Below are 21,564 nucleotides of genomic sequence, written 5' to 3'. Positions count from 1 at the left end.
CTCCTATTCTAATATTTCCTTCATTCATTTTCCTCTTATTTAAACAGTTACGATTTAATCACGTCAACGTCTTATATTAATTTTTTTTTTATAAAAATAATGAGATAAAAAATAATATGGAAGAGGAAAGGAACAAAAGGGATGAGAATAGAAGGGCGAAAATTCTACCCAATTTTTCTTGCACACTTGATCAACAAAAAATTAAAATAAAAAGCCTACCCTAAATTTGAAGGGACAAATTATCTTCCCAAAATTGTTAGATGGTCCAATGGGCTTCAAATGATTCCCACTATAAAATTTTAGTCCTCTGTCAGATGTGGAGTCAGTAAGTTGAGCCAGTGCACACCCATTGCACTGAAAAGCAAATTTCTTTGTTTACAAGTTACAGTAGTTCAAAATATTCTCAAGTTTGATCAAATCTAGTATTGATACTGAAAAAAGAGGTATTCATCAATTTACCTTTTGAATTTATGATCATTGGTTAATTTTCTCCCTTAACTTTAATTTTGCCCAATTTTCCACCTCAACTCTCATAATTAGTCAATTCTCCCTCTCAACTCTCATAATTAGTCAATTTGCACTCTATTCTTAATTTTTTTAATTTTCTATCTATTCTTCCATTAAGTAGGTATCTGCATGACTGCCTTTAAAGGGCAAAAAAAATTCAATTTGTACCCTACTGTCATTTTCCCGTTAAGTAGGTTTCCCTACACCTTAACAGAGGTAGATGAGGTAGAGGGAGGAGGCAACGGGGTGTGGGCAGCTGCAAACTGCAAAAGCAGCATATCAAATGGACTGGGCTGCAAACAGCGGAGGAGGGAGGCGTTGGCAGCTGTCACGGGCTCAGCTTGGAGAAAAGGAAGAACAAGAAAAAGTTCGAAGAAAAGGAAGAAGATAGAAGGTGTATGGAAAATGACTTTTTCGTCCTTTAAAGGCAATAATACTGATATCTACTTAACGGAAGAATAGATGAAAAATTAAAAAAATTAATAGTAGGGTGTAAATTAACTAATTATGAGAATTGAGAGGGAAATTGGCCAAAATTAAAGTTAAGGGGAGAAATTGACTATTTATAAGAGTTGAGGGGGGAAATTGGTCAAAATTAAAGTTAAAAGAGGAAATTGACCAATCCTTACAAGTTTAGGGAGTAAATTGATAAATACCTCTTGAAAAGAAAAATACTGGAAGAAGTTTGAAGTTCGAATATCCTCCAGTTTGATGAGATCTGATACATATATTGTACGTGACAAGTTATCCTTCTTTTTTTTTTTTTTTTTTTTTTTTTTTGGAAACATTTATCCTTCTCTTTTCAATAATAAAAAAAGTTTGAAGTTCCCTCGTTGTTAACAACATTCGATGCATGCCAAATTACATCCAATGCAGGATTTTTACTTGTTGGTAGCCTCAGCCACCTACTTTAGGAACACTAGCCAATGATGCTTGAATCTTCTCCTCTTCAAATGACAAATCCACCAGATTTCCTTGCAGATACTTCTCATAAGCTGGCAAATCAAAATGTCCATGCCCACACATTGCTGTGAGAATCACTTTGGCTTCTCCGGTCTCTCGACATTTCTGAGCTTCCCTGATGGTGGCAGCTATGGCATGTGTTGGCTCTGGCGCTGGTATCAATCCTTCGGTTCTAGCAAATTTTATAGCACCTGCAATGGAACACACAAAAGTTTGAACCATAATCCAATTCTATAACTTCACTACGACACGCCAAGCATATATTCATGGGAAGTGATTTCCGCACAATCTTTTTCTCCTTTTAAACATCCATGTCCCTTTGTTGTTCTTCAGTATTCAATCCGAACGCAATAAATACCAAGAAGTTACGTGAGGAGAAAGGGGTGTGCAACAATCACTTTCCATATTCATAGCTCCAAAGTTAGTTCTTATACCATGGAAAGTAAAGTTAAATTACCTTGAAAGCACTCAATCTGGGGAATTGAAATTGCTTCCATGTAACCCAGTTCGTAGACGTGTGAAATTAACGGTGACATACCATGATAGCGCAATCCCCCTGTTTAATAAATAGGCAATGTTGAACATGAAGAAGTAAATTTCAATGAGTTGATAAAGCTCTGAGAGAGCCAGTAAGTAATTACCAGCATGAATTGGGTCAGGGATGAAGTCGTGCCCAAGCGTATGCATCTTCATTAGTGGAGTCATCCCCGCTGTATCGCCATAATCATATGCGTATACGCCTTTAGTTAACGAAGGACATGCTGCAGGTTCAACTGCTCTAATTACAGGGTTCATTTTCCCTTTCAGCTTCTCCCTGATGAATGGGAAACTGAGCCCTGCAAAATTGGATCCTCCACCAGTACATCCTATGATAACATCCGGGACTTCACCTATCGCCTCCATTTGTTTTAGACACTCCTCTCCTATTACTGTCTGGTGAAGCAAAACATGGTTGAGAACACTTCCTAGACAGTATTTAGTATCACCATTCATAGCTGCAATCTCCACGGCTTCAGAAATAGCTATTCCCAAACTTCCAGGGCTGGATGGATCCATTTGAAGGATTTTTCTACCTGCTTCGGTCAGGGTGGATGGAGATGGGTATACCTTTGCACCCCAAGTTTGCATCATCAATCTGCGATATGGTTTCTGATCAAAAGATGCACGCACTTGCCACACCTATAAATACTTAGAATAAGTGAGACATGCATGAATTATAATGATGAAAACTAATGTTTTGGCAGAGAAGTATGGCATAACTCAATATGTTTTGCTTGAACCAATTTTGACGCCAGGCAAGAATAATGTGAGTGGCATCATAAAATTCATATGCGTGCTTCGGTGTGTGAGTATGCAAAAAGGCAATTTAAAGGTTAAGGTTTTGTTACCTCACACTCAACGTCAAATAAGGTGCAAGCAAAAGCCAAAGCACTTCCCCATTGGCCAGCTCCCGTTTCTGTCACGATCTTCTTGATTCCTTCTTGTGCATTATACCACACTTGTGGAACTGCAGAGTTGGGCTTGTGTGATCCAGCCGGGCTGACACCTTCATACTTGTAGTAAATTCTGGCGGGTGTGTCAAGAAGCTTCTCCAACCTCTTGGCCCTATATACAACTGAAATGATAAGACACTTCCAACAATTTTACAGGAAGAATAAGTTACAGAAAAAACGAAGTTGTTAGGCATGCTAGCTCAACAAACCTAATGAGAGGTGATGGGCGCCAAAGCTTGTATACATCACGAACTTCATCTGGGATATCTATGAATCTTTCGTTGCTTGCCTCCTGCTTAATCAACTCATCGGGAAATAGTGGAGACAGATCTTCAGGTTTAATCGGTTCAAAAGTCTTGGGATGCAATGGAGGAGGTGGTTTTACAGGAAGGTCTGCAATCAAGTTATACCACTGTCGAGGGATTTCAACTGACTTCGAATCGGCATTGAGAGATGCTCTTGCTCTACAGCCATTTGAAAGCCTCAGATGCATAGGCTTTCTATCAAGTGCAATAAATCCAAGCCATTTCTTCTCAACTGAAGAAATACAAGTAGTTAGAGGAAATACCAAGGAAGCAATACTGAAACATCGTTAATAACACTAGAGTTAACTCAACCGCTGAAAGGTCGATGAAATTTAGCTCATTCCATTTTTATGTTTGATTAGTCATAAAGCGTGCGTTGTATAAGCATAAAAGTCGAATATCGTTTCTACAAAAAATAATCTTCATACAGTCGAATCACCGATCCAATATATGATTTTTCCACAAATCCATGCAAAGATTCCATATTTTCAGCAGTAACATAACTTCAGATTAATTTTTAGCAGCCATAACTTTTGTTTATCAATCAAGTAGTTGAAAATCAGCTGAAATTCGAATCCCAGAAACCAAAAGTACTCAAGAGTTTACCTTTAGTGTGTGGGGATGATGAAGGTTTAGTGTGAATTGAATTTGCAGTGAAGAGACTTTGAGTGGCCATACTTTCCTGGAAGTTCAGGAATCTTAGCTATGCAAACACTGAAGTAAAAGTAGTGAGAACATTAGGAGGATTGAGATTAGGGTTTTGACTCAGAAATTCGGGAGATTGAAAAACATAAAGTCCAATTTTTTTTTTTTTTTTTTTTTGCAGGTAGTGGAAGAATATAATAATAGCCTTGGTTGTATGAATTAAATTTGACTTTGACGTTGGAAGGCGCCGCCCGGCTTCTTGTAAGAAAAAGGCGGAAAAGCCGGATCCTTTTTTTAGGGTTCAAGTGATCTCATCCGTTTATCGTATATCATGCAATCAGTTTTCGTTAAATATTATTTAAATTTAATTTTATATTTTGAAATGATTTTTGACCGCATGATATATGATGAACGAATGAGATCACGAAATCTCTAGGGTAAGGATCCAACGGGGATCATTATCCGAAAAAGGGCACCTTTTTTAATTTTCCAATACGTCGGGAATAGTTTTTTGAGTTTCGAAAAAGGCCACCTTTTCTAATTTTCCAAGTCGTTATGAATAGTTTTTTTTATTATTTTGTCAAACGTTAGATTTTGTTAGATTAAATATTAGATTAATTAACGATAGAGTTTAAACCCACACTATCATGCAAAAGTTCAATACATTTTCACCACTGTAATAAAATGCCACATGTATACATAATTGAACCATATTATTACTAGTTTATTGTGAAATTAAATTTATCTTTTTTTTAATGTAAATAGTATTATTTGTTAATAAATAAATTAAAAAAAAACTCAAATTTCATGTGGGTGCATTGAAATTCTACCCTACTCTCTCACACACACACACACACTTGATCTTAGAGCATCTTCAAGAGAAGCTCTAAATTTTTCTTAAACTAGAACAATGTTAAAAGAATTATTTTAGCTACTCTGTTTAACTTTCTGCTTAACTTTTTATCTCTAAGAGTACTCTCTATATAAACAAACTTTGCATATTTTTTATTATTAATAATGTTAGGAAAACTAAAATTTTAAACTAAATTTGCAAACCAAATGATGTATCACCAATAGAAAATAAACACGTTAATCAACATTTAAGTAATAATTCCATCATTAACGACCACAACATTTGGTTTCCAAAATTTAGTTTCGAAATTGGTCTCCTTAGCATTACCCTTAAAAAAAGAGTAATGTTAGGGAAACCAAATTTGCAAATCAAATGGTGTGGTTATAGATTATTGGATTATTAACTAAGTGTCAATTAACGTGCTTATTTTTATTGGTTACATATCATTTGGTTTAAAATTTTGGTCTCTTTAATATTATTCTTAAAAACAAAAATGTAAGAGAGGCCAAATTTGTAAACCAAATTATGTATCATAAATGGAAAATAAGCACGTTAATCAGCACTTGACTAATAATTCAATCATCAACAACCATATTATTTGCTTTACAAAATTTTGATTAAAACTTTGGTATCTCTGACATTACTCTTTTTAAGAAACACATTCTTTCTCTTCCTTTTCTCCCTGGTTCATGGATCTATCATTAAGTTTAATTAATTTTTTAACATTTAGCAATAAAATAGCGACTCCATAAATTTGAAGAGTAATTGCTCACTTTGTTATTGTATAAGGATGTGCTATTCACACATCATTTTTTACTTTTCACACATCTCTTATTAATTTATGTTTTTTTATGTTGTTCAATTTATCCGATCTGACGACCCCATTGTATAAGGGCTCGTATTCGGGTACTCCTCCTAGGGTGCAGACCTTATCCTCTCACCTCAAACCCAAAACTTAGCTTTCTCGCTGCAGTCACGGGCTCCTTGCTCTGGCTTGGGGTCGACGGCAGCCTCCTCCACCCCTTTTCTCTTCCCGTCATCTCCTTCTTCAATTTCACCCTGCACTCATACGTTTCTGTTGCATCTCTTTCTCCTCCCTTAACCAGTGACCCTTTTTTTTCCCTCTGCCCCCCATGTCTCTTGCACCTCCGCCTAACCCCATATGTACATCTCATCTTTTTCACCAGTACCCCGGGCGCTCAACTTCCCCTCTCTTTCCCACCGTTTTTTTTTTTTTTTTTTTTTTTTCTGACAACCCTCCAATTTTTATTGGAGCTTCTTCCTAGACCCATAATATAACCTCTTATTTTTAGCTTTACTTGTGATTTAGGTTAGGATTTATGGTTGTGGCAGGTCTAAGCCATATCCTACTGCTCGTTTTCCATTGTAGTTGTGCGCTACTCCGCCAATATCATGACTAAGCCGCCTTACCTGGTATGATTTATGGCGTTTCGTCTTCTTATGACTGCTATAAATCTCTCCATAAGTGGTTTTGTCCTCATCATGAAGACTTGTTGGTTGATGGTTCCATTATCGGATTAGTTAGTTTTTTTTTTTTACTTTGTGTTGTTTTGTGCTGCATACGAGGCTGCATTGTATCACTTCAGCGAGTGATTGAAAACACTTTTAAAAAAAATGTTTTGTGTTCCAAAAGAACATAAGTGATGCTTCTTGTAAGAAGCACTTCAAATCTTTTTCAAATTTCACTTGCATCTTCACTCAAGATTTATTTTAAAAATAAGTTCACAAAAAAATGTTTTTGGTAATTTAAAAGCCATTCTTCTTTATGAAGATAAAGGTTTTAATTTAACTCTTTAAAATAGAATTTAAAATGATTTTAGGGCTTTTATTGGAGATGCTATTTAGCCGACAACGTACGAAATATATACGCTAAAAGAAAAACGTGAAGTTAGCGCGCAACCGACCCAACCAAGTAGGCCCCACCTTTACCTCCCCAATTTTCCATTCACTTTTCTTTGTTCCCACTTCCCAAACAGCTTTCAATTAGAGAGAGAGAGAGAGAGAGAGAGAGAGAGGCGGACAGAGAATCAAACCTCATCCAGCTTTGAAGTTAGGGGTTTTGCTGTCACCACCTACCCAATTCCAATTCCTAATCGTCTGATCAGGTAATTCGCCCTTTTATTCCGACGATGTTTAGGGATTGTGTTTTCATCTTGGTTAGGGTTTTGATGATTGAATCTCAAATCTTTTTAATATTTACGATCCAAAGTTTAGGGCTTTTGTTTTTTGAACGGAATTGTTGTAAGATAAAGTTTGATTCTGACAAAGAACCCAATTTGTTATTTAGGATATTTAATCATTAATTTCTGCAGATTAATTTGGAAAAAGGAGTCATTTTTATTAAATTACTTGCAAAAAGATTCGAGTTTTAATTAAATTTTATTCTTGAGGTGCTTTTGCGAGGATGACAATTTGAGATTTTCAATTTTGTGTGATCCAGGTATAAGATTTCTGGTTGCAAGGCCTTCTTAGTCAATAGCCAAGGTTCATGTCTGAGCTCGACGTACAAATTCCTACTGCATTCGGTATGTTTAATTTTTCGTTGGAGAAGGCATTCGTATATGTTTGTATGCGTGCTGCACTTGCTCGATACCGTATTCAAATTCGTTTAAGATTATGTGGTTTAGTGATTGAAGACTTTGATGCATAGATGCATAATTATCGTTTTTAAAGATTCCAATTTTTTAGGCCGGTGTATTTGGTAGATGTAGTTTCGATGCGATGTTTAGTTTCCGCTGGAGTTGTTCAGCATCCCAACGTATCTCATCCATCTTAAGAAACCAAGCCAAACTGCCCTGAAATTGGTTGTTTTCTGACACTAAATGGTTTGGTTAGGTATCATTTTTGTGAACATGAGTGAATCGGACATCGGTTCAGTTTCTGGTTTTTGCACTGTAAAACGTGATTGAAATGCTTCTGTGGATGCGCACTGGTTTTTAATCCATGTCAATGCCTAAGTCAACAAGTACTATTCAACAGCACAACTAGCCTGATCCACCAAAGAAACCGAACCAAACTAACCCAAAATGGTTGTTTTGAAAAACTAAATATTTGGATTGGTTACAATTTCTATGACCATGAAGCCATCAGACATTGGATCACGTGTCCGGTTTATGCACTATGAAATCTGATTAAATCTAATTTGAATGTTGATATTTTTATAGATCCGTTTGCTGAGGCAAATGCTGAGGATTCAGGTGCTGGGACAAAAGATTATGTACACATTCGTGTTCAGCAAAGAAACGGTAGGAAAAGCCTGACAACCGTGCAGGGACTGAAGAAGGAATTTAGCTACAACAAAATCCTCAAGGACCTTAAGAAGGAATTTTGTTGCAATGGTACAGTTGTCCAGGATCCAGAGCAAGGGCAGGTGCGTGTTTAATTGTTAAACCGATAACGTAATATTGTCCGATAGCATTCTGTAATTGTATTCTAAGTACTGTATCGTTGGTCATATGCAGGTCATTCAACTTCAAGGTGATCAACGAAAGAACGTATCTGCCTTCCTAGTCCAGGTAGTCACCCTCCACTTAATAATAATGTTAAATGTTCTATAGGTCGATTCGACAGGTTATCCGACAGGTTATTAATCTGTTTGCTTAATTATTATAAGTATCGTTTCTCAGTTTCTTTTTATCTTTTCTACAGGCTGGCATTGTGAAGAAGGACCACATCAAGATTCACGGTTTCTGAGCTGCTTCGTTCAAGTCTCTGCACAATCCTGTCTATCATCGGAGTCCTTGTTATTTGCATATTATCGCATCTAAGTTTGAGATGCGCAGTGTGTTTTTCGGTTTGTTATAATTTTCAAGTACCTGTGTAATGTGTTGTCGTTATGGAATGTATGACAAATTCTGTTCGTGGTTTTGAAAATATCGTAACTTTGTACTTCGTCCTTCATTCCATTGCTTGAATTCCACTAGATTAGTTTCTTGGCGTTGGAAATTTACATCCTTCAGCCGAACAGTAAAGAGAATACATGCGATGATCCACCGACTTTTCGTCTCCGCAAGGGGAAGCTCCCCACCAACACAAAGCACCCAAACTTCCTCCACCCGTTTGCACTTGTGATCTCGTCTGCCTTCTCTACTCTGACATCCGTTTCATCACCCCCACTAATCCTCGCTTCTGCCTCCAGCACCCATCTCATATTTTCAACAATTGCCGAGCTCAAGCCTACGCTAACCACTTTCTGGCCGTATGGATTACGAGCTTTGAACCAGGTGAACCCGGTACGCCCGTTCATATCATCCTTTGCGACTTGCACGGCGATACCAGAGCCACTTCCCTTTGCACGTCTACGCTCACATTCACAACGTTCCCTTCATGGTTAACCTTCCCACAAGAGTAGATCTCTTCCCACCATTGCTCGAGAGCTGGGACAAAGCGGGACGAAACAGACCTTAATCTTCGTTGCTTCTTGAAACTCCGACGTGTAAACGATGGTCAGTATCTTGTCTTGTGGGTACGGCAGTTTCGACACCTTTCTGCGCTTGCATAAGCCCCAGCAAGACGCGTCGTGTGCTTCTGCATCTTCATCTGTAATAGCATCAAGTGGATGAATGGAAAGAGTGGAAAAGGGCCTTGTCACATACACATCTTTGTGTGTCTGTGAGTTATGAGTGGCTTTTCAAATTTAATCGACTTTTTTCCTTACGAATTAAGGAATGAAGTTGTTTGGTGCCATATTTGTAATACAACTCACTTTAAATTTTAGTGCTTTTAATACATGCACAGATGAAAGAAGTCAAAAAGGAAAACCCTTGGCACCAACTTATTTCAAGGGTCGTGATTTTCACAATCCCGTTTTCTTCTTCTCCGCTCCCCTCTTTTTTCAATCTAAGGGCTAGAAAAACAGAAACGAACACATAGAGTGAAAAATGGAGTGTGAAAATCATTACCGTACTGTACATTGTGACTTAATTCTCGTAAAACAGAAGGAGCTTTCAAATTCAAACTGTAATTGGTAACCATTTTCCAATTAAGATAAACCTTATTAGGGCACACAATTAGTGCTAAATATGGAAGTACAACTTTCCAACTAGAGCAGCTCATGCACTTAGCTCAAGATACTTCTTTATTACACCCATCATCTCTCCACCGGGGAAACGCCCAAGACATCCCCTCGCTGCAGCTATCTCGTTAAACTCAAAAACCGAATCGCCACTGTAAGCTTGAGGCTGTTTGATTCTCTCCCCTTGTTCCATCTTCACATCTTCGGTAAGTTGTTCACCATCTTTTACAGTTGGAAGAGGAAATGGATCAAGAGAGCTTCCCAAAATGGTTTCTGCGCCTACAACACCCACAAAATCTTTCAACGAACATATTGTGAATGGAACTGGCTCAAAGCTGTGGTCTCCATATTCAACTGGGGTAGAGTGGTCTCCAGTGATGCAAAGAAAGTACTCAAAATTTCCAGTTGATTCGGCCTCCCAAAGAAGCCTGGCCAGCTGCCCTAGAGCTCGATCTACGGCTTCCATTGCTTTCACTTTGAAGAGGGTTGCCTTGTCGTGGCCCGCATCATCAATAGCCTGCGATGCAAAACAAAACAGAGATTTCCTTTTCCATTAATGAAAGTGAACTACCTGACCAGAAACTAAAGAAGCAAACCATCGGACATTAAAAAATTACAGACAAACAATCATTTTCTTGCCATCAATTTACCATGTAATTTCAGTAAAGTAATTATTTATGATGCAAATGCTTCAGTAGGCAGGAACAATAGTTGCATGTGACAAGGTAGAAAAACAAAGAGTAGAAGAATCTGAGAACATTATTGACCTTAACGTGAAGGAACCCAAAATCGTAGCCATCTGGTTGGCCTGGTTTGTGCTCATCTTCCCCTGGTACAAACACATTGGGGCAAGACTGTAGAGGAGCTGAGAGTGCCTTAGCTATCGCAGTTGCTTTGGAGGTTAGAAGTGTTCGGTAGTCTCCGGTTGCTCCAGGAGCTTCTAGGATATCAATGCCAAGAGATAAGCCCAGTCCAGCAATGATTTTTGTGGGAGCTACCATGCAAGGTCGTAACCCGTGTTTTTTCTCAAAGGGAGGAACCTGAAACATGTGATGTAGAAATGAAGAAATATAGACATAAATGTAAGCTTAAGGGTTGAGGTCTTGGACGACCAACATTTCTCCTAGGCTCAGGGTTATATTTCCTTGAATAAATCAAGTAAGGTTTGAGACAACAAACCTCAATCCGAATACCACAACCTCGTAAAAGGACAAGATTAGCTATGTTCTTCCCTTCAGCAGCCCGCTTTGCATTCAGTGGATGAGCAACAAGAATACGTGATATTTCCTTGGATAACTCGTTAACAACTTTAGCTGTGTGCCTTGCCTCATCAGTGCCGTCTAGAGCTTCAGCTTGCAAAAGTAAACGGTTGTCCTTCAATGGATCTGTTCCTGATATATTTCCACTTAGCCTTGGTCCTTTTACAACCACTCCACATCTATGTTCTGTTGCATACCTGTAGCAAATGATTCTTTGTCAGTTTGAATCTACGGCATTAAAAGTTTTCAAGCATAAGCATTAGAAAGAATTAAGTTGTAGGACGATTTTGATAAATAATCCACTTTCTCATAACGGAGGTGTGTTTATAGAAGCAAGTAAACAAGAACCCGACAGCATTTATAATGAACATTTGCACCTGACTCTGACTTCATATTCGGGATAAGACGGCAGCTTCATTCCATCAAGTGCTGCACACAGTATGGGCCCTTCTTCCTCAAAGTGTCTGTCAGCCCTCCTACTGATGACTATTCCAGTTTTTTCATCCAAGGTTGCAAAATTAGACTAAAGATAAACAAAATAGCAACGATTAATATGGGAAACAGCCTGGTCTTCCAGAAATAACAGAACCAAAGGAAAATGTTGAAAGTTTTGAAGCAGCTCATCCAGGATCATAATGTGAAAACAATTATAACATCGATACCATTTTACAAAGAAACATACATACTCACCTTAAATGCAATATCACCAGGCGACATTGCCAAACCAGCACCCATGGACTCAAATGCGCCTCGGCCACGATAATATACCCTAGGGTCATAACCCAATAGAGAAAGGTGAGCTGTGTCACTTCCACAACCCAAACCAACTTCAACAGGGTCCATCAGACCGCTAACTCCAGCAGATGCAATGGCATCCAAATTGGGTACTTTTGCTGCCTGAAGAGGAGTCTTAAACCCAAACCTTGGTATTGACACGTCTCCCACACCATCAATCAACAAAAATGCCACTCTTCTTTTTGGCTGCTGAGAATGACCCATGTCTACTAATATGCTACACACTCGTTTTACACAAAGGGAAAGATTTGACAATGTACAAGGAACAAAGTAAAACTGCTTTCGATTTGTTTATTTGCTCCTGCTTTCGTTGCGGTCCAATTCCGCTAAAGACCAGAATCACTAGACGTTCCCACCTCTGCAACCAAATATACCAGAAGAAGCACCATTACAAAAATTTCTACACCGTGTCTAAAAAAAATGGAAATGGCAGTGGTATTCCCTACTAACAAGTTAGCTCTAAATACATCGAGGTCGAAACTGTTCTAACAAATCAAGGTAATGTTTGGGCAAGTAAATTAAGATTTCACCAGTCTTGATATTCAGAATCATGACAATTTAACATAAATTTTAGTCAAGCTAAAGATAAAGAAATGCAACAAGAAACCATTTTTAAGCTGGTTGGCACTGGTAAAATAAAACATGAGCACAAAATTTACCCAATTCTCCACAATCCAATTGATCTCTCCAGATACAACTAGAGCTTCAAAAATTTGATCAAGCAGTTAATAAATACCATCTCCTATCAATCCAAAGCTCTAAACATAATAAAAAAATGATTATAAATCAATAATAATATTAATAAGGGAATCAGAAACAAATCAATAAGTGCATGCAATAATGCAAAACAACAAGAATTTAATTGTTTTACCTCTGAGATTGATTCAATGGCAATTTTGATTGGGCCCCACTAACTAGAAGAAGAAGCCCAGAGAAAGATTATTGCTTTTTTTTTGTGATTCAGATTTCACTGAGAAATTTGCAGAGCAAATTGGTTGTGGCGGAAGCTCACTTACTCTCTGCCACTTTATTCTCCTCCATTTGGATAAAGGTTTGAACTTGAAAGCAAAATATGGGAGCTTAGTGAAACACGAATAGAATCTAAAGTTAATTGTAGCAATGGTTCCTCAACTTTAATTAAATCATGACAATCTTGATATTCTTTATCTTTAGTTTAATTTTTACTAAAATTTTTGTTAAATTGTCATGATTCTGAATATCAAGATTGCTGAAATATTAATTTACTTGCCCAAACATTACCTCGATTTGTTAGAACATTTAAAAACCCATTAAGTTAACAGAGTTTAGACCGTTTCACACAAAAACGATACGAACACGACAAACACAACCGAAAGTCAAAATCTTGCTTGAGAGGAATATTTCATTGAATTAATGATTGGGCTTGTATTCTTATCTTGATAGGTATACGCATAAAACCACTCCCTTCCATCTACAAGGATAGTCATATAAATGTTGATCAAGGGCCTCACGCAGAACAAAAAGATAATAAAAGGCATCATCTCATCTACTCAGGTAATTTACATGTCTGCTATCCAATTTGGTTTTTGTTAATGCCATGCCAATGCTACTACAAAAATATATCAACATCTTTATTCCATATTTCCTACTTAGGGTTGTATTCATGATATCAGCAGATAGAATGTTAGCTAGAGTCATGCAATGCAATTTAAGTATGGTCACATTGAATTAGCAAAATTCTTAAACCACAAAACATAAACTAAATGGGCAGATTATAGTACCCTTTAAAACCGAAATAGAATAAGGATTTTTCTCGGATTTCACCTTTATTTCACCCACAACCTTCCATTCTTCTCGGTCGATCTTGGAAACAACCTTGATTCACCTTCCTCCTCCCCAATCTTCCATATGCATACACAAAATGGAATTAAAATTCAAAATTAAAGCTTTGATTTTCGATTGGAGGACATCCCACGAGGAGTGGATCATTTTTACCTCTTGGGTCGAGCTCCAATTTCGGCAGGATTAGCCGGAAATCCCGCGGTCACCCTTTCTTATATCTGAAATCGAGGAAATTCGGCAACGAATTTGTAGAAACTATCTTGGGGTTTGAAAAGAGGACGGAAAGAGGATTGTGAAGGTAGAATTTGACGGTCGTTGGTGACCGGTGGACGGCGGCGCTGTTGTTGTAGCGTGAAAGGGAAGTGAGGGAGTGAGAGGTACGGGAGGGAGGAGAGAGAGAGAAAGCGACAAAAAGAAAAGGAAAGGAAGGGAAATAAATTAAAATGGAAATGAAAAATAAAGGTAATAAGACCGACAGCATAAGGTAAAATTCAACTAATGGTAAAAATCCTTCAGCTAATGGAAAAATAACTGATGGGAGGGAAATGGTGTTACTTGTAATTCTCCTTTTTTTTTTTTTTTTTTTTTTGGTGTGTTTTGATCGAATTTGACTTGTAATGCAGGAATGGGTTTATTCCGAAAACTAGGGACGAATCTCCGGACACTTTTGGGTGGGCCACATACACATTTATATTGTTAATTGAATTTTTTTTTTAATGATAGTTTTATTAATAGTCAATATTATTTTTAAATAAATTTTTAATGAACTTAAGAATCAATCGTATATATAAGATGAAATTGGTGCATGAGAGGGTCTATCAGTTTTTACCTATTATGTGTAAAGCAGTGAGGAACAAAACAGATATGAGTAATTATCAAATAGAGAAATTGAAAGAAGCACTATGCGTGACAGCATAATGAGCGTATGCGAAGTATATTACTCACCTGCTTAGACATTCTTCATATCCCATATTTAGAGTTAGGAACAAAAAATGTCAGAGCCTGTTTTAAATTGCCGCTGAATGCCGTCAGTATAATGTTTACAATCTAACATGTGAGTTGCTCCAAGAACAAGATAAATATGGCCTCAATCAATTGGATGAACTAAAAGGAATAGTGGGGAATAAAGATCGCATTCTCAATAATATGCTACACATGGTAGCAAGGATTACTCCATTGTCACCAATTGATCACATTCAAGGTGCAGCTTTGCAAATGCAAATAGAACTACAATGGTTTAAGGTGACTATTTATCTGTTTATCTATTTATATACGCTTATATTTATGAAATATTTTGCCTATATGTCGTTTCTATATATTTTTGGGACTATAATTTTACTCACATTTTTTCTGCTCATTCACATGTTTTTGTTAGTTTATTTATTCAATTTCAAATTAAAAAAAAAAAAAAGAAGAGAGAGAATGCATAAATTACTCTCTTTAAAAATAAAAAATAAAAACAGAAATTTGTCGACATGCAGAAGCATAACATGGAAAAATTGAAATTAAAAAGGGAAATATTATTATTTAACTATGTATTGTAATGTCATCCTATGTGCTTAACTATTGACTTTGGGTTATGTGGTGTCTCAAACAACAAAATTTCAACGATTTATATGAAGAGATAAAGATTCCAAAGTCACGTCCATAAATAATTTTGTCGCAAAAAATGCAGGGGATGGAGAGTATTGCAGATTCCAAAGATTGTAAATCTACAAACATAGATAATAAGACACCACCAAAAATATTTACAGAGAATCACAAAGAATTGGAGAAAGAGGCAGAGAAGTTAATGAAGGAAACAATAACTTCTTGTACAGTTATAGGTGCTCTTAATGTCACCATAATGTTTACTACAACATTCACAATTCTTGGTGGAAATGATGAAAAGACAAGTCTTACATGTCTTCCTAAGGTATTCACAACTTTTATACTTTCAAATGCAATCTCGGTTTTTTCTTCAATAACCTCGGTTATCATGTTTTTAGGCATTTTCACGTCACATTATTCACAAGATGATTTCCACAAATCCTTGCCCACAAAAATGATAATAGGCCTTTTCACCCTCTTTTTATCTATCGCCATCATGATGAATGTCTTTTCTTGTGGCCTTTACGTTAGTCTTGATGGGAAATCATCGATTGTCATTCCAAGCATTTTGCTAGCCGGTGTTCTAGTTGCCTCCTTCATATGAATGCAATTTCCGTTGCTTGTAGATTTATCAATTTCTACTTTTGGAAGGGGAATATTTGAAGGGAAGCAGAAAAATTTGTTTTGAATTCCCATGTTATCTTTACTTAGGTTTGAATTTGCTATTTTTTAAGAAACTTGTAAAGAGAAGCCAATGTATGCACTTTCTATTTGGCCAATTATGTATGCGCTTTCAACTTGACAATGATCTATGTGCATTCCATCCTAAAAGAAAATTCCAACTTCAATTTATATTTTTGAGTTTTCTTTTTTGTGAATTTCTATTTTGAGTTAGTTACTAAGACAATGTTTGTATATAGGCTCTATCTTTTTGTCGATAAACAATGTTTGTTTGTGTGATATTCTGTCCCGATATTATTTATTTACTACTTAGAACTTGATAATTACTTGAATATGAAAGAACTGTATACTCCATAGTCAAAATATACAAACACCCAATTCTTTCACCATGACTCATTATCTTCTGAGTTTTAAGATCTTGAAAATAACAATACGTGGGGTAGAAGTGAGTGGAACAGTTACCAACAAAGATTGCACTTACGTCATGGACAAATAGAGCATAGACCAGTGATAAAGTCAGAGTACTGTAGCATAATTCTTGTTCATTGGCACTATAGCAGATCATTGTTCATTGGTAGTGTCGTCATTTTTTTTCGTGGCAATTTTTTTTTATTTTTTTAATCTTGAACAAAACAAATCACGACAACACAAACCCTAATTGAACAATTAGGGCATGGCACTAAGAAAAATAAGTGAACACAAATTTAAGGCACACAAGTCACCAAGAGCGAACTGCTCTAATGCCAAGTTGAATTAAATATGGAAAATATCAAATATATAAAACAATATTTGAGGAATTTTTGACATATTCATTAATCTCTAAAGTGGAGTAAATATAAGAGTTATAGGTGGTATTATTTATGGAGTTCGTCGATGTGGGACAAAAACTATTATTTTTGCACTAATTTTTACACATATAACTCGTAACAAATTTTAGTTACAAGTGGTATTCCATATGTATTTCATATGTTAAGTTGGAGAGACATAAGCAGAAACGTAAAATGTTAAAAACAATTTACCCCTTATGTTGTGAAACTTCTTAATTATAAATTCCCAATTGGTTTAGAAGTGAGGTTTAGCAATCAAATCCACTCCAGTTTCGTTAACTCAAATTCAAGTAGTAAAGGCAAAGTCCTATCCCATGTAGTAAAAGATATCCTGATACCTCTCTGTAGACTCTACATAAAGGCAACTCTTCAATCCTACGACACACTTGCCTGCCTTCCTCTCCTGTTTAGTTTCGGTGTACTTTATCATACGTACGCGTGAGGTTGGGAGTTGAATCTTTAATTTGTTTGATTAAGCAGGTAATCTAGAACCCATGGAGATGCCGAGGACCAAGAGAACGAAGCGCTGGACTATGGAGACACGGAGGACCAAGAGAACCACACTGAACTATGGAGACACGGAGGACCAAGAGAACCACAATGCAGAACCATAGTGATAGGATTTTTACCACCTGCAAAAGTAGTGATAAAAACACTTAAAAATACTTGCAAGAGAACAAGGTTGTTGTAGTATAAACGGCTCAAGCAAGGTCGTTGGATTGAATGAATAATTTATGTAAATACCAAATCTTAATTAATTATTTGAAAACAAAGTTTGGAAGAGGTTAATTTTATGACCTAAAATATTAAAAACGAATTTAATTAAAAATATTAAATAAATTGGCAAAGTAAAGAAAACAAAAGAAAATAGTTTTGGAAAACAATTTAAACACTAGGGTTCTGCCGTCACCATTAACAATCCTACGCAATTTATCAATTACTTATGAATTTCTACATACATGCTTTGAAGGTTAGGCTTTCCTAATACATATTTTCCTCGTGATGTTCAAGCGAAAACGTATATTTAACATGCAACCCGTTTATGATGTTCAAATCAAATATAAACATGCAAGACTCATTAAGTTTTGTGAAAACCCTTTGAAAAACCATGCAACCCTTAAGAGCATGATGTTTGCCTTAAGTAAACTTACAATTACTAATCACAAGAAGCCCTCCTCAATTTCAAGGTGATGTTCCAACAGAAATTGCATCAAATTACTTGTCTAAAAACCCTAATGGTCGCAAATCACTAAGACAATTAAATCGTTTAACTGCAGTGATTAATAATTCAACGTAAACATGCATCCATTCATAAGCAAATTAATAAAATCAAATATTCATGCAACGGCTCAAAGGCATCGCCCTAGCAAAAGAACTTAACTATGAACAATCATAATAAAAACTAAAGAAAATATCATTAAATAGAAAAATGATTGAAAACACCTTATAGATAAAAAGTCTGAAGTTCTCCAAAATAATGCGCCTCCTTCTCCCTCCTAAAATCCTAATGGCTAAATATCTTTATTTATATTACTAAAATATAAAACCCTAAAAGGTCTTAGAATAAAACTAGGAAATAAAATAACAAAAGGATAACTATAAATTACATTCCTATTCTGACTATGAAATCTACCCAGCACAGAAATAGCCACGTTTCTGAATCTTCAGAGCTCCAAAACAGGTCCAAAATGACTCAAACTAAATATTAGGACCTCCTCTTCAAGTTCTAAGAAGAACCCAAATCCACAATCCATCATCTTCCAGCCCAAAAGTCACAAATAAGCTCTGCAGCCCAATTTGCCAACACTACACGCTGCTTCTTTATTTAATCGCCATAATTAAACCGCTTGATATAAAAGTCTAAAACTTTGATACGAACATGTTGAAAGACTAACAAACATCCTCCAATTGGAATCACTCCAAAGTTCATCCGTTTGAATACTTCAAGAGGAAGTCGAATGTCATACATTGGAAATATAATTCAAAGTATCAAAATTATACCAAAATAACCAATAAATAATTAAAATTAGGGTAAAATATATGGTATAACGTGGACTCATCACACAGCAAAAATACAACGTAGTTGATGGATTTCCCAAAAGAAATCCTCCTCCAAAATCCTTCTGGGAGTGCCTGTAAAATCACTATTCAACTTGCAAAGTGTCCTACAAACAGAGGCTCATATTATGATTTATAACGGTTATAGATTAATCATGTTGCCAACGTTTGAAGACAGATACGATCTATAGTTTGTTTCATGCGGTTTGCTTTGCTTTAAAAAGTCGAGACCATTACTCGTAGCCAATCCTATTAGGGGAGAAACACTAAAACTCCCACCATGTCTAGAAGAAGATCGATTGCCGCAGTCCAAGTCCAAGCGTAAGTATGGGCGTTATGGTCTGGCATTCGATCCCTTTTTACCGACACACACGACATGATAATATTACCATACAATAAAGATAATATTACCATATCATGAAATCAAACGATGTCATTACTGGCACTCATAACATGATAATATTACCATACAACAGAGATTGTTTAGCCATTTATAAAGAGATCTCAAGTTAGATTACCATAGATGACGAGTTTGATTCATAACTATGATTGACCCACTATGTTGCCCCAAATCCTTATCTTGTAATATCAGTGTATAAAACATTGGTCAAATTTAACTTTTAAAATTTAATATGGAATTGTCAATTTTTAGAGTTCAAACATAAATTTTATATCTTCTAAACGTGAGATCTCCCCCTTAACTATATAACTCAAATTCATATATGAACCGAACTTTGCGAGAGCATTAAAATCGAGTCCACTGCAACTTACGACTCAAAAAATTAGAAGTAGGTTAACTTAACCCCAAAGGACGGACGACACCGTTTCATTCTCACTCCTGCACAGACGAAGGCACGGTATGAAACTCTTTTCCTCTCCTTCCAACCTACAGAGCAGCTTCTTTAGCTTTGGACTTCTAGAGAGAGAGATGGAGGAGACAGACCGATGAAGAAACTACTCATACTCTACGCCACCCAAACCGGAAACGCCTTGGACGTCGCCGAGCGCAGAGGCTGCCCCATCCACCTTCTCTCCCTCGACAAATACGACGCCGTATGCTGCCTTCCACCCCATTCGATTTCCCTTCTGTTCTTCTGATGAACAACAACAATAATAATAATACCCTAAGGGTAGTACTATCCTTAGAAAAATATTTCGTATCATATTCTCGACCTAAACACCATCGCGTGTGATTATTATCTTATTTTAAATTACAATACGTGCATTTGATTTTCCTTTCCGAGCAATAAAACTAATGCATCCTAAAAATCTGTGAAATTTTATTTTTATTAATATATTTTTAAAATAAAACATTTCTGTTTTATATCTTGCTCACATAAAACAATGGATAAAGTATAAGAAAATCAATAAAAAGAGCTTCAAATCTTTGCATTTTAATCAAAAGAAATTTACTAACTTTATTTAATGATTAGAACAAAATAATATTTTAAAATAAAAACATAAAAAACACCACATCAGTGCATACACCCCGCCACACATCCAGACGTTATTATTATTATTATTATTTTGCTTATTATAAGAAAAGATTTCAAATTGAATTACATTTCTCAGTTTTATTTTTGTAGTGTCGTTTCCCAATAGTAGTCAAGCTGACGAGAGATTTTTCAATATGTTCGGAACACGGGATGATACACCACATCTCTATACAAGTGGTGAGATTTTTGTGTTAAAAAATAAAATTTCCCACCACTTACATAATAACACGTGCTGTAGAAAGTTAAGATTGTAGGTGGAGGAGAAGAGGAAGGCGCAAATGGGCGGACAATTGAAGAAAATTAAGTAATTGGTGTAGAAAGTTAAGAAATTGAAGAGATACAAAGAAAATTTAATGAGTATCGAAGAAAATTAGAAGAAGAAAATGTGTTTGGAAGGTGAGAATGTGCCAAGAAAATTCAAGAAGAGGAGAGAGAGAGAGAGGAATATAGTACCGTTAAATTTCATAAACAGTATAGTATCGTTAAGTTTCAAAAACAGTGTAGTACTGTTAAATTTCATAAACAGTGTAATACCTTTAAGTTTCATAAACATTGTAGTAAGTTTCATAAACAGTGTTCTAAGTTTCATAAACAGTGTAAAAAGTTTCATAAACAGTTTGTGTGAGGTCGTGTGGGTCCGCGCGTCAAAATTTTTTTAATATTAAAATTATGTTTTTTTTCATTAAATTAAGTTCTTTTGTCCTCTTTGTTAAATTTAAGAGTTTTTCATTAAATTTAAGTTTTTTTTCATTAAATAAAGGGCCTAATTGGATAAAGGTCTTTGTGGTGATAGAGTATTCGGAAGGAAGCCTTCGTGGTTAAAAAAAACTTGGATTTAAAACCCTGTGGTGAAGTTCGTTAGGATTTTAAGCCCCAAAACAAAATTTCCGTTAATTCTCCGTTAACTTCATTAGCCATGGCTCCACACTCAACGACCAAATTTCCTCCACTGCCATTGCCAGTTACGAAGCACCCAACGAAAGTTTGAAATCAACTTGATTGTTGCCTCCATGTGTTTGCACTGTTTTTTTATTTGAATAGCTCCAATATCTCTACTAATTAATAAAACACTCATTGTCAACCAAAATCCTATAAAATTACCAGTTTAACCCTCTAATTAAAACATAACATGAATAAGAAATATGGGGCAGAAATGTAATTTCACACAACCAAATTTTGCTGTTTTTTTTTTCAAAGTCTCGCTTACATGTAATCCTAACATATTTCTAATTAAAA

The 21,564-nt window shown here is 36.0% G+C and overlaps 3 protein-coding genes across 5 annotated transcripts; 1 reads left to right on the top strand and 2 right to left on the bottom strand.

Annotated features, from left to right (window-relative positions):
- Positions 1–1,121: 1,121 nt before the first annotated feature.
- LOC103962689 (tryptophan synthase beta chain 2) lies at positions 1,122–4,108 on the bottom strand. Of its 2 annotated transcripts, none has more exons than XM_009375436.3 (6): positions 3,875–4,108; positions 3,173–3,500; positions 2,859–3,075; positions 2,112–2,649; positions 1,928–2,026; positions 1,122–1,661 (listed from the first exon to the last, which is right to left on the bottom strand). In XM_009375436.3, exons 1-6 carry the CDS (start codon positions 3,942–3,944, stop codon positions 1,405–1,407), a joined length of 1,509 nt encoding a protein of 502 aa, XP_009373711.2. In that variant the 5' UTR covers positions 3,945–4,108; the 3' UTR covers positions 1,122–1,404. The 2 variants fall into 2 exon arrangements, with proteins under 2 accessions (XP_009373711.2, XP_048435014.1); XM_048579057.1 differs by lacking the exon at positions 3,875–4,108 and adding an exon at positions 3,697–3,835.
- Positions 4,109–6,727: 2,619 nt separating this feature from the next.
- Positions 6,728–8,687, top strand: LOC103960302 (protein translation factor SUI1 homolog). Its single transcript, XM_009372756.3, has 5 exons — positions 6,728–6,892; positions 7,228–7,312; positions 7,952–8,157; positions 8,249–8,302; positions 8,436–8,687. The coding sequence occupies exons 2-5, from the start codon at positions 7,276–7,278 to the stop codon at positions 8,478–8,480; spliced, it is 342 nt and encodes a 113-aa protein (XP_009371031.1). The 5' UTR covers positions 6,728–6,892; positions 7,228–7,275; the 3' UTR covers positions 8,481–8,687.
- Positions 8,688–9,661: 974 nt separating this feature from the next.
- On the bottom strand, positions 9,662–14,129 carry LOC103962691 (probable 2,3-bisphosphoglycerate-independent phosphoglycerate mutase). 2 transcript variants are annotated; one of them, XM_048579058.1, is made up of 7 exons: positions 13,830–14,129; positions 13,616–13,735; positions 11,751–12,213; positions 11,438–11,583; positions 10,981–11,257; positions 10,569–10,841; positions 9,662–10,318 (listed from the first exon to the last, which is right to left on the bottom strand). In XM_048579058.1, exons 3-7 carry the CDS (start codon positions 12,057–12,059, stop codon positions 9,839–9,841), a joined length of 1,485 nt encoding a protein of 494 aa, XP_048435015.1. In that variant the 5' UTR covers positions 12,060–12,213; positions 13,616–13,735; positions 13,830–14,129; the 3' UTR covers positions 9,662–9,838. The 2 variants fall into 2 exon arrangements, with proteins under 2 accessions (XP_048435015.1, XP_009373714.2); XM_009375439.3 differs by having other exon boundaries at positions 13,659–13,735.
- Between the last annotated feature and the right edge of the window lie 7,435 nt (positions 14,130–21,564).

Source organism: the organism of the source record quoted next, unplaced genomic scaffold (assembly GCF_019419815.1).
Source record: "Pyrus x bretschneideri cultivar Hongxiangsu unplaced genomic scaffold, Pyrus_bretschneideri_v1 Contig13, whole genome shotgun sequence".
NCBI classification, from domain to species: Eukaryota; Viridiplantae; Streptophyta; class Magnoliopsida; order Rosales; family Rosaceae; genus Pyrus; species Pyrus x bretschneideri.
The sequence above is the reverse complement of the archived record's forward strand: the minus strand, read 5'-3'. Positions and strand labels throughout refer to the sequence as shown.

What these genes read in the sequence shown, in the direction of transcription:
- LOC103962689 (XM_009375436.3), bottom strand. Translation starts at nt 3,944, where the DNA reads ATGGCCACTCAAAGTCTCTTCACTGCAAATTCAATTCACACTAAACCT. An exon ending in CCCTGACCCAATTCATGCTG is followed by an intron (nt 2,027 to 2,111) that starts GTAATTACTTAC and finishes TTTATTAAACAG; the next exon opens with GGGGATTGCGCTATCATGGT. An exon ending in CCAGATTGAGTGCTTTCAAG is followed by an intron (nt 1,662 to 1,927) that starts GTAATTTAACTT and finishes GTTCCATTGCAG; the next exon opens with GTGCTATAAAATTTGCTAGA.
- LOC103960302 (XM_009372756.3), top strand. Translation starts at nt 7,276, where the DNA reads ATGTCTGAGCTCGACGTACAAATTCCTACTGCATTCG. An exon ending in ACAAATTCCTACTGCATTCG is followed by an intron (nt 7,313 to 7,951) that starts GTATGTTTAATT and finishes ATATTTTTATAG; the next exon opens with ATCCGTTTGCTGAGGCAAAT. An exon ending in TATCTGCCTTCCTAGTCCAG is followed by an intron (nt 8,303 to 8,435) that starts GTAGTCACCCTC and finishes TCTTTTCTACAG; the next exon opens with GCTGGCATTGTGAAGAAGGA.
- LOC103962691 (XM_048579058.1), bottom strand. Translation starts at nt 12,059, where the DNA reads ATGGGTCATTCTCAGCAGCCAAAAAGAAGAGTGGCATTTTTGTTGATT. An exon ending in CTGGTGATATTGCATTTAAG is followed by an intron (nt 11,584 to 11,750) that starts GTGAGTATGTAT and finishes GTTTATCTTTAG; the next exon opens with TCTAATTTTGCAACCTTGGA. An exon ending in TTGGGTTCCTTCACGTTAAG is followed by an intron (nt 10,319 to 10,568) that starts GTCAATAATGTT and finishes TTTGCATCGCAG; the next exon opens with GCTATTGATGATGCGGGCCA.